The sequence below is a fragment of the Toxotes jaculatrix genome, chromosome 2 (assembly GCF_017976425.1).
Source record: "Toxotes jaculatrix isolate fToxJac2 chromosome 2, fToxJac2.pri, whole genome shotgun sequence".
In the NCBI taxonomy this organism is placed as follows: domain Eukaryota; kingdom Metazoa; phylum Chordata; class Actinopteri; family Toxotidae; genus Toxotes; species Toxotes jaculatrix.
The window spans coordinates 29,091,440-29,103,395 of record NC_054395.1 but is presented as its reverse complement, the minus strand read 5'-3'; the positions used below and the strand labels follow the sequence as shown (position 1 = coordinate 29,103,395).

At 44.2% G+C, this 11,956-nt stretch overlaps 1 protein-coding gene across 5 annotated transcripts; it reads right to left on the bottom strand.

Annotated features, from left to right (window-relative positions):
• Positions 1-541: 541 nt before the first annotated feature.
• On the bottom strand, positions 542-11,931 carry trim101 (tripartite motif containing 101). Of its 5 annotated transcripts, none has more exons than XM_041061301.1 (13): positions 11,520-11,931; positions 11,208-11,386; positions 10,391-10,607; positions 7,747-7,922; positions 7,427-7,598; positions 6,804-6,899; positions 6,602-6,679; positions 6,223-6,378; positions 5,930-5,952; positions 5,583-5,707; positions 4,585-4,985; positions 3,032-4,072; positions 542-1,839 (listed from the first exon to the last, which is right to left on the bottom strand). In XM_041061301.1, the coding sequence occupies exons 2-13, from the start codon at positions 11,216-11,218 to the stop codon at positions 1,702-1,704; spliced, it is 2,634 nt and encodes an 877-aa protein (XP_040917235.1). In that variant the 5' UTR covers positions 11,219-11,386; positions 11,520-11,931; the 3' UTR covers positions 542-1,701. The 5 variants fall into 5 exon arrangements, 4 of the variants coding, with proteins under 4 accessions (XP_040917235.1, XP_040917241.1, XP_040917255.1 ...); XR_005896257.1 differs by having other exon boundaries at positions 1,708-1,839; positions 2,553-4,072; positions 10,391-10,603; positions 11,207-11,386; XM_041061321.1 differs by lacking the exon at positions 3,032-4,072 and adding an exon at positions 2,612-2,741 and having other exon boundaries at positions 1,719-1,839; positions 10,391-10,603; positions 11,207-11,386.
• Between the last annotated feature and the right edge of the window lie 25 nt (positions 11,932-11,956).

Here is an 11,956-nt window from a genome sequence, read left to right as displayed (position 1 = left end):
TTCTGTATGTGTACATAAATACTGATCATACAGCATTTTGCATGTCTCAAATGGATTTAGTATACACTGAACTTTAATCCTAGCCGTATAAATTCAGTCTTTCCTATAAAATATTATGGCTTGGCACTTGGCTTATACTCAGCTTTATGTATGACCTGATCGTTTAGGCTGCTGGAGACCGCCATTAAACCCGAGTCTGTTTTGAGCCTTTATTTTCAAAACGTGTCCTCCAAACAGGAAGTTGGGTTTCTCATCGCTCACTGACGTGGGATTTCTGAGAATCCCTTTTCCGGCGTGGTGAAGTGACGTCACAGAGACAGGTGTTGTCCTGGTGTTTTGGTTTGTTGGATTTTTAAGATTTTTATTTATTTATTAATTCAACCTGTGCGACCTCTCCCACTACCAGGGCCGGATTAGACCCCCATACATAGTGGACCTGCGGCTCTTGGGTCCCATGGCAGTTCCCCACCAGCTGGTGATCCAGCTTTGCTCCACACTCACACACACACAAACACAAATACACACACAGTTCAGGTGACTGAAATCAGATTTATTAAATCTATAATATATCAAACAAAACCAGTTTCTGTGTCCTGCAGGGAAAAGTGCTTTAACATTTTTTTAACCCTTTAATTCACACACACAGCAGTAGGTGCTGTTTTTTTTCCCAAATAAAAAAAGAAGGATAACATTTTGTCAGCACCAAACCAAACCACATTGAATCACATCACCAGTTGAAACTGGTTCCAACTGGACACCTGGGTCTTAACTGGTTCTAGCAGTGTCCGAAAACTCTCTAATAAGAAAAACACAGTTACCTCTTTGCTACCGCCACTTCTCCTCTAATTCATCCTTTACTCCATCTACTGTTACCGCGACTCTGCTGCTGATTTTCTTTTCCATTAAGTACCACTGTTATCCCTATTTATTTCTAAAACAGAACCATGACTACGGCCACAGAACACCAATTAAAACCTGAACAGGTTGTAATGCCTCTCTCTGAGTTTAGTCTGTCACAGTGGAGCTAAAATGTTTTCAGAATTATTAGATTTTGTTCAAATAAAACACTAAAACAAATATCACAGCATTAATTTCTGTTCACATCTCGCTCCACACCTAAAGAAACAAACTAAAACTGTAAACGTAAAACCATCACTACTACTACTACTACTATTAGTACTATAATTTGTACTTGTACTTCTTTTACCACTGTAACTAACACTAGTGCTGCTTCTTTTACAAAAACATATTTTACTATGACTGATATTACAAGTTCTACTATAACTACTCAGATAGTGACTGATACTATCCCAGATACATCCTTCTTCTACTGTTTTCAGAAACATGAAGCTTGTGAAGAGCTTTGGTGTGAAAGGCAACAGCTTCCATCAAAACACAAAACAAAAACAAAACAAAAAACCTATCAATTCATTCTCAATAATTTTTCAAAATAAAACATTGACAGTGTCACTGTCCTTCAGACACTCAGATCCAGAACAGATCCGCTCCTGTTTTGTCCACATTTAGCACAAAACAGTGATAATAAAACTCTGGAGACTCTGGAGCGCCTGAGATTCTGAGGTTTATCCAAGTATGTCTTCAGTCCCAGACCACCTGAGCTGATGAAACTGACTCTGGAGTGAAGTGCGTCTTTCTTCACGTCTTCATCAGACTTCATCTCCAGATGCTTCTCTCTTTCCACTACTTCTTCTTGTGGAGGGGGTTCAGCCAGGAGAAGCAGAAACTGGGTCGACGAGGAGGCTCACTGAGGGAGGAGGGGGAGGAGGAGGAGGAGAGGGGAGGACTGGTCTTAGCGGGACTCCTGGTCTCAGTCTCCATCTGGAGCAAAGAGCGACAGCAGACAGTTTTATATGAATGTGACATGACTCAGTGTCCCAGGGACAAATATTTGTATTACTACCAAGAATACAAGTAAACACATACACAAAAGACATTTATCAAGTTACCAACTTATTATAAATATTCATAGATTTTTTAGTTGCTTAGTTTTACTTGATTTTAAATGTGAAAAAGAGAGTCTTTACTGAACTGTAATGACTCAGTTTTATCACAAGGTGTCAGCAGAGACAAAGGCTGAAGGAGAAGTAAAAGAAGATTTCACCTTTATTTACCTTTATCATTTGTTATTTCATCTACACTAGTTTTTATTTGTATCCATAATAAAAAAAATCTTCCGTTTTTGATGTTATTCCATTGTCTCTGTGAGGATCAGAGGAAATTTGTCAGTAAAATTAAAATGTTATCAGTTGCTTTTAATTTATTCTTCTTGTCTTCATTTTCATTCTTCTTTCAGTATCATTATTATTATTATCAAGTATTAGTAGAAGGTTAGTAGTAAGAGCAGCAGCAGTGTCAGTAGTTTGGAGAATGTTAATGAAATTCAGTTTAACTTCAGTCAAAATGCAGGTGATGCAGAGAAGAGAAATATTTTATAAACAAGGTTTGAATTGAGTGAAACCATTTCACAGCCATGAACCTGCATCACTTTCATGCCAACATTCGTCAGTGGTTTTATTTTCAAAAATCAGCACCTGATTCAGAATAAAAGCCTTGACCAGCACTTCCTGGTGGAGCAGGCAGGTGTGTGTACCTGAGCTGTGCAGCAGTGAGGATGGATGTGTCTCCTGCTGGTGTTATGTGTAAATGAGGCAGCCGATGTAAGCCCACACCCGCTGCAGGATGACCAGGAAGGCCAACAGGTAGAAGAGCAGAGTGACAGCCTGGAGAAAGATGGAGGGATGGAAAAGAGGACGGGAGATGAAGGACATGGTGAGGAGATGAGGAAGAGATGGGGGAGAGAAAAAGAAGAAAAGGATGGTGTGATGAAGAAAAGGGACGAGAAAAGTGTTCAGGGTGAGGAGATGAAGGAGGAAAGACATGGAGAGAAGATGCTGCAACAGAAAGACTGTAACGTGGAGAAATGTGGAGGTGTAGCCACATCAGCAGGTGGGCGAAGTGCAAGAGCCTGGTCGATGAAGGCAGCGACGATGATGATGATGAGGACACTGACCTGGAGAGAGACACAGGAGCTTTTTCTCTCTTCAGTTTCAGCAGCACTTGTTTCCATTGTGGGATTAAAGTCTTCAGGCTGCTCGCTGTTCTCGTCGCCCTCCTCTTTATTTTCTGCAAACATCGAACTACCAGCCTCGAACTCTGCAGCTCCGTCTCCATGTGTCAAGATATTCGTGCTCTCCACACCGTGATCTCCGACATGCAGGGTGTCAGCATCCATCACCTCAGCTTCAACAGTTCCCTCTCCCAGCCCTTCTTCTTCCATCTCCGAAGCACCATTAGGTCCTAAAACACCTTCTTCAAGCTTCTCTTTCTCTCCTGCATCCTCTACCCTTCTATCACTGAGCTTAAAGTTGGCCTTATACCTCCCTGTACTGGTCTCCTCTGGTGGTATGTGCAATGTAGCATCATTATTATCATTGGAAAAATTATCTAAACTACTGTCTCCAAGATCAAAACTACCCCCCACCAGGCTGAAACTTTTATCCACAGTCCCAGGCAGACACACCCAGCCCTGCATGTCCTCCTCCTCCTCATTTTCCTCTTCAGTTATCCCAGTTTCTCTTGCTGTCTGCTTCACGAGCTGAGCTTCAGGAACAGGTATTAAACCAACGCCCAGTTCAACAGGAATCTTATGGGGCTGAGACTGGGATTCACGAATAGGGGGCAGATTCTGGGACTGGTTTTCTGACCAGTGTGGAGGTTGAAGGAGAGGAAAACATGGCTGAGCCTGAAGCTGAGTGGAGGGCGGGAGCTGTTGTGGCTGTAGGTGGGAGAAGAGAGCAGGTTCTGGACCTGGAGCTTGGCTGGGGTAAGACATGCCCTGCTCTTGGATCTCAGTCTGGTGTGGATCAGGAGCAGACGGAGCAGGACTGACCCTGCACCGGCAGCCTGGTTTGAACCAGCTGGGGTAAAACAGAGCATCCGTCCCCTCCTTCATCTGGATTTCTTCCTCTTCATCCTGAGCTTCTTGTTTTTGCTCCGTCTCTCTCTGCGCCGTCCAATCACATGCATCGCTTTCTGCCCCTCCCCCCTCACACTGATTTGTGAAGGAACACAGATAAATGAACATGAACGATTACTAATGAGTCACTAATAAGTCACTGCCTCCTTTACTGGATACATCTGGCATCAGCTGAACACTGGCCATTACACACTCACTGAGCACTTTATTAGGGACACCTGTACAACTGCCTATCCGTGTAATTATCCGAACAGCCCATCATGTGGCAGCAGTGGATAAAGTCCTGTAGATACAGGACAGGAGCTTCAGGAGATTTGATTTGTAATTTTCTCAAATTTAACAGTTCATTTATCAGATGAAACTAACAAACTAACAAACTTTCCAATCAACACTTGTCATCTCAGAATAACTTAATAATTAACACTTACACGCTGACAGTAGAAAATAGTGTCAGAACAGTGACTCTGAAGCTTGAATGTGTTGACTGGTGTTTGACAGAAACACTGAGGAGGGAAATGCTGAATCTTTATAGAAGCGGTTTTGAGTTGATACGGGTTGTTTTCTTTACAGCAGGTGTGGTACTCTACCTGTTGAGTGCTCATTCCCTCCTGGCGCTCACAGACGTTTGCCCCTTTAACAGAGTCGGGAGCTGCACATCCCTCTGCCTCAGCTTTCTCCTCCTCCTCCTCATTCTTAATCGGACCTGATCCTTCGTCATTCGAGTCTGCGTCGTCAACCTCTGGCTGCAGATCTGCGCCTGCAGCTTCCACAGAGTCTCTCAACAGTGCTGGGGCTGGTGGAATCAGGGCTGGCGTTGCTGCTGCTGTCTGTACTGGTTCCACTGGTGCTGGGATTGTCTCTTTAACTGGTTCTACAACAGATTCCAGGTTCTGGATGGAGGCTTCCTGGTGGCAGTTTGGCTCAGAGGGCTCGTTGGGTTCTTCAGGCTCTGGTTCATCCTCCGGTTCCTCAGGAACATCCTCCACAGCTGGAGAGAGACAACAGAACCTGTTGATACTGAATGTGTGTTTGGATTTTTATGTATGTGATAAAGTCACAGTGTGTTGACATATTTCAGTGCTGCACTGCAAACAGCAGTGACAATAAAATGATCCTTTAACAACATTTAATGTTAATGTTCCACAACTTTTCTGGTGTTTTATTCTGTATTTATCTTTATATATGGACTGAGGATGACGTTCCTCACTGACCCTTTAGCTTCTGCAGCAACAAACTATTTTTGGAGCAGACTCATCATAGACCTTAAATCCAAAAAAAACCCTGAGGAGATAAAGTTACCCAGCGTGTGTTACATCTGCACTCTGCTTCCTGGCAGGTAACTTTACAGCTCAGTCTTCATAAACACACCACGCTCTTTAAATAATTAGTGCTTTGTGCTGCAGTCAGGTAGCTTTACACATTTCACTGCAGATGTAGATAAAATATGATGCTTTTTCTTTGTAGTTAAAAGTCAAAACTATATTTTTATTGGTGGTGATTTTGTTGCAGCTCATTTTCCTCCGATGCAAATACTATAACTTATAAAAATAAAATTTCTCAGACGTCCTGTCATCCTTTTTCTTACCTTTAATAAAGTCGATGCTCTTCAGAGCTCTCTCCTGTCCTCTAAAGTTAAATCTGTAGTCGCTCATATTCTCGTAACCTGGTTTCAGTGTCTCAGTCGGACAGGAGCTGGTCGCTGCTATGACTCTGAGGACAGAAGAAGAGACGTGGAGGACAGGAGGTGGAAGGAAGGGGAAAAATAAAGACAGGCAGCTGATTTTGATGAAAAACAAAACAAAACAAGTCACCGTAAACAACAGAGACAGAAAAGACAACAAACGGTCTAAAACAAAAAGTCTATATAAAATCCAGCACATGCACGTATGGAACAGAGGATTTAAAGACATGATGTAAAGGAACAACACTCACTTTGTGATCAGTTCTCTTGAATTCTGACGGAAGAAGGAGGAAAAAAGAGAAGACAGAGTTTCAGACGCAGATCATTTCACAGTTTTTACAAACCTTCACCTGTAACATACTGTGTCACTGCATATTTAAACTGTATGTGTTTATTCCTGAGAAAAAAGAGATGACAATCTCCAATCCATATAAATAAATAAATATTAAATTATGATTAAATTGCGATTAAATGATCATTTTCATGGAAATTTGGTTCAAAACGTTTTGCACTGCTGACAGTGACGAGCCCCATCACCACTCACCTGGACGAAAGCAGCCATGTCCGGCTCCTCCATGCTGCTCTCCGCTCTCTCCATCAGCTTGGTGTTGGCCTCCACGCTGTCTCCATAGCAACGAACCAACGCCTGGACATGGCTCGTCTTCTCATCCTCCTCAGAGCTGATTCGCTGCGTCATTGCCTTCAAAGGTGATGATGATGATGATGATGATGGTGTTACTGCAGCTACTTCTGCTGCCATTACATTTTTCAGAATATATTCTTTTCATACACCACAGTCGTCAGTCGTATTACAGTATGGCTGTTTTCTATATGACTGCTATTACAGCTGCTGTGTGTGTGTGTGTGTTTAACTGGCTCTGTACTTGTCACAGCTCGAATCAAACAGAAGAATAAAACCCGACCTTGTGTCTTTCTTCCAGGATGGAAAACATGCGGCTGAACTTGTCACACACACTCTGCTTCTGAGCCTTAGAGTTTTCCTGTTGAGAGCAGGATGAAGATCAATGCACAGAATGAAACACGGTGTGTTTAACACTAAAAAGTAAGTTTGTTCATTTAAACACATGCGGCAGCAAAGGGACTCGCAGGTCTGAGGTCACACACCTCTATGGTTCTGCAGGTTTCCTCCACCTCGTCAATCAGAGCCTGGATTTTATCGTTAACGGCCACCAGAGAACTGACTCCTTCGCTCAGCTCGTCCTGAGGAGCAAAAACAAAAGAACTTGATTTGTTAGTTAACCTGATCAAAGTGTCTGTGAATGTTCTGTGAATGTCTGTGAATGTTCTCTGACTAGTCTGACTAGTGCGGTCAGACTAGTCAGACTAGTGCGGACTAGATAGACCGATGTGTATGAACTGATGAAGCCCCTTGGATAAGAGGCGAAACGTCTTCCCAGACAAACATATGTCCAGTTGCCTTCGATTCAATTTTCAAAGAGAAACCTGATCAAAGGCTCACAAATTTACATTTTAACCTCCTAAATTTAATATTTTCAACTTATTTTATTATTAAATTTTCATTATTTTTATTTGTGGTGCAGATTAGTCTCAAGGACTTCACCTGTAAGGCACCTTGAAGTGCACTCACCTGTATTAATGGTGCTACATGAATAAAGTTTGATTTGTTTATTGACTGTTTCATCGCACAATACATTTAAATTTGGTATCTAACAAACTCTTGTCTCTCACACAGAGCAGCCAGCGCTGCAGTGTGTATCACTACGTACCTTCTGCTGCTGGTAGATGTCTGTCAGAGGAGCCACCTGACAGGACTGATGAGCCCCGAACACTTTACAGAGGGAGCAGGTGGGAACCTGACAGGTGAGACAGTAGATGTTCACCTTCTCACCCTCATGGTCTGAGCACGTCAGCTGAGGAGGAGGCGGAGGAGGGAGGGCGCTGCAGAAAGATGGGAGAAACACGTACGTACGCTCCACTGCTGGTTTGTAAGAACGGGGTGGACAAAATAATAGAAACACCTCTCTGAACCTGAACATCATGACCTTCATACATGTCAGTGTATTTTACATCACTTGTCTCTCCTCACCTCGGTGCACTGTTGCTGGCTTCCTGTTTGTAGACGTCGATGATGTTCTCCACCAGCAGGTTTCGTTGAAGGCCGTAGACACCGTGGCGGTCCAGCACCACCTCGTGTCTGCAGGACGGACAGCGGAAACGGCCGCTGTTCACCAGCATGGTGGTCCGAGCCTGGAACAGGGACGGCTGGACAGGAACAACAAATAAACATTAGAAATGTAAACATAACAGAGATCATTTCTGCTGCACTGTGCATCAGCTGTACATCAGCTGTGCATCAGCTGTGCATCAGCTGTGCATCAGCTGTACATCAGCTGTACATCAGCTGTGCATCAGCTGTGCATCAGCTGTGCATCAGCTGTGCATCAGCTGTGCATCAGCTGTACATCAGCTGTGCATCAGCTGTGCATCAGCTGTGCATCAGCTGTGCATCAGCTGTACATCAGCTGTACATCAGCTGTGCATCAGCTGTGCATCAGCTGTGCATCAGCTGTGCATCAGCTGTGCATCAGCTGTGCATCAGCTGTACATCAGCTGTACATCAGCTGTGCATCAGCTGTGCATCAGCTGTGCATCAGCTGTGCATCAGCTGTGCATCAGCTGTGCATCAGCTGTACATCTCCATCTGCCTTTCAACACCCAACAGTTGGAGTTTGTTCTCATTCAACACAGCTGCATGCTGGGAATTTAACAATTAGCAGCAGAGTTATTCATCAGTCAGTGTCACGGGTGGAGAATGTGTAAAAATAACACACACCTCCGTCGACCTGTTTCACATTGAGGTTATTTTGCATGTGAGTGAGAATTTCTACCAGGAAGAGAAAGAAAAAACAATCTCATTAAATTTGATAAATGATTTCTGAACACCTGGAGGCCTCTCAGATCTCCCTGCAGTTTATTTATTGTCAAAGAGACTTTCTTCGTTGACCTGGAGACCTTCAGGACAGAACACTGATGCTGGACAGAGGCTTGGTCACGACCAGTGACTGATGGACCTGAGCTGTGAGATCTCTGTGAAACTGTTTTCATCTTACGTTGCTTTGTTGATGTTGTTGTTCTATGTTGTTTGCTTCCTGTGCATGTAGGTTTTTTTTTTATTGTTATTTATTTGTGCTGAGTTTTAATGATGGCTTCATTTCACTAAGAAAACAATAAAACTGTTTATTTTGACGAGTGAAGGCTGAGATACTTTTCTGTGTCAGTCTGTCCACTGGAAATTAAATTTCTGTGTCACACACTCGTCTTTTCCGTTCTCCGATTCCTGTTTGGTTTTAATTTAAATGTCTCTGTGGAGCTAAAGCCAGCAAACGTTCAGCGTAGCTTAGTGGGAAACAGTTGTAAACATCCACCAACCAGCACTAACACATATTGTTTTGTTTGTTTCATTTGTACACAAACAGTAATGTAAAACCAACAGTTCATGTTTTGGGGGAAGTCGGATGGTGAAACTGTTTAAATGCTCCTGGTCTTTAAACGAGACAAAAAGACAGAAGTATGGACAGACAATTACAACAGCAACAGGAAATAAGAGATAAGGAGAGAAGATTGTGCAGAAGCAGACAGAGATCAGAGAAGTGAGAGTCAGTGGGGACAGAGAGACAGAGAGAGGAGTGAAGAAAAGGACAAATGAGCAGAGAGACGGATGGAAGGTTAGAGGGGTGAAGCGTCCTGAAATAGTGGCTTTAATAAGCCTCAGCTGCTGCTGGGCCTGGCTGAGGGATCAGAGCTGGTCTGACAGGGACTGGTAATGAGACAAACACTGGGGCCTGAGGACTCAGAGAGACCTGGTTTAGGACGAGTTACAAATGTCTCCAGTGGTGATGATAAAGATAACCCACCCTTCAGCTGCAGACTCACAGGGTATCAAAGCCAAAGGGTGATTGTTTGTCCCTCCTCACACCACCGTGATCGTCATTTCATCAAATGCTAAACCAGGAACCAGTTTGACCTTTGAGACCCGCAGGTTTCTGTCTGTGGTTTTCTGATCCAGATCCAGACTGAGAGAGAGACGACGGAGATCGTGTCGTGTTGGACGTTAAAAACAGGGGAAGAGGGAAGACTGAGCTGTGCTCTCACACACTGAGGCATTATGGGGATGAAAAGCAGTGTGTGTTCAGGTAGGGACCGAGGGGGCAGGTGAGAACTAAATCTTTTTATTACATGTATGCTAATCAGTGTGTGTTCGTGAGTGTGTGTGTTTTGCAGCAGAGCCCTCTCAGTGTCAAAGGTCACGAACATGAGCATGACACTGGGAACGGAGTCTATTAGGTTTCCTCCTCACATACCACACACACGCAAAAACACACGTGAGGACATGTGTATGTGGAAGAGCACACACACGTACATACACACACACACACACACACACACACACACGGTCTGAACAATGGCAGTATAATATAGGTCGTAGCAGGTTATTTTCATGAGCAAACCAGTTAAACATCCACACATCCAATTTTAGACACTGATAATCCACTGTACACACACACACACACCTGATGTGGGTTTTGTTCTAAATGTGTGTGTGTGTTACCAACAGTGCTGTAAAGCCCCATGATATAAAAAGTGTGTGATGAAAGATGAGTGTGTTCCTGCTCACACACACACACACAGCACACACAGAGCTGTGTGTACACACAGGTGGCCTCACACACCTGGTACAGCTCGTTGGCACACTTCCTGCAGAGGTTGTGTTGGCAGGGCAGGATCACCACCGGCTTGTTGAACAGTTCCAGGCAGATCGGGCAGATCAGCTGCTTCTCCAGCGTCGCCAGCGCCGCCTCACGCTCCGCTCCCCCGCCGCCGCCCTGCAGGCAGCTCAGGTCCACGGGCAGAGACATGGCCGCTCCGCCAAACTTCACCTCCTCCTGCGGACACCAGAACAACCAGCTGAGCCTGCTGCGGGTCAGAAAGCAGGCCTGTCGGCTTGGAAGAAACTGGACACAGCTGAGACCTCGGACCCCGACCAGTCAGCGCTCTTCTCCTCAGCAGCCACTGGTTTTTATTCAGTTCTATAAAAATCACCTGGCAGAGAAGGAAGCTCAGATATTTGATCAACAGCTGCTGAACAACATCCTTCAGTTTGTAGCTGACACTCTACACATGATGTTTATAATGAGTGAACATCACGCAGCTCCATGTTTTCATGACTTTACCATTCAGTCCAATGGAAATAACTCAGACGCTCATTTCACCAGATTCACTGACGTGTTCGTGATCTTTGTTTTCCAGAAAACTGCAGACTCAGCTCAAAGATCGGACGTCACAGGTTTCGTGAACACAGCACCTGATTACTACATCACTGCATTATCAGCATGATCCTGTCCACATGTAAAGTCAATCATCTGAGGCTAGTGACTGCTCAGAAAGCTGAATATGAATCTGACACATTGTGAAGGACACAAAAAGATGAAAGAGATGAAATCTCAACAAAAAATAAAATAAAAAATAGAAAAGAAAAGTTCACTTACCTTCCTCTGCATCTGTCGTCCGTTGTCTCTCAGTTTAGTTTCTCCGGTGTCTGATTTTCCTTCCCGTCTCTGTGTTCAGTCACATTATCTTTCTGCTCTGGTGTTTCTCGGTTTTCTCCAGCACAGTCTGTCGGCTCAGTCAAGATCCAGCAACCAAAGAGTCCTGCAGAGAACTTCAATCTGCAGACAAGTCCCAGAGTTTTAATTCAAACAATTAACCTGATTAAATGTAATTATTTCTTATACATGTTCCTTACGATGAAGTTCAATGAGCTGCAGTTTTATTTTATGTTTCCAGGAGGATTGAACTTACTGTAAAACTCATACAGCGCAGAGGGCGACACCACACTGAGAGTCACTTTTGGAAACAGCCGACTCACTCAGCTGTCAGCAGCAAGACAAGCTCAAAGGAGAGACGCCTGAGACCTTTAAGGTCCAGTGTCTCAGCGAGAGAAATCACACTGATGAAACATCCACAAGCTGAGGGCGAGAAGTCACATCGAGGTCAGTCTGTTAAAGGAAGGAAGTTTTAAGTCTGAGAGGAAAAGTGAAGCAGGAGCCAGTCTGCGTTCTCCTCTTCAGCTCCCGTGACACCGAACGCTGACACTAAATCTGCCTGGACGGGACATGAGGACAGAGCCCGTCCCTCTTTCTCGCTCTCTCGTCTGCTTCCAATTCTCTTCCTCCCTCGCTCGTCCAACACTCACTTCATTCCTCTTTTTCCACACAAGTTGTTTGTCCGCAGCCTCC

Coding starts and splice junctions, on each gene's coding strand:
- trim101 (XM_041061301.1), bottom strand. Junction 7,599..7,746: donor GCCAGCAACAGTGCACCGAG/GTGAGGAGAGAC, acceptor ATCTTTCTGCAG/CGCCCTCCCTCCTCCGCCTC. Junction 5,708..5,929: donor TCAAGAGAACTGATCACAAA/GTGAGTGTTGTT, acceptor TTCTGTCCTCAG/AGTCATAGCAGCGACCAGCT.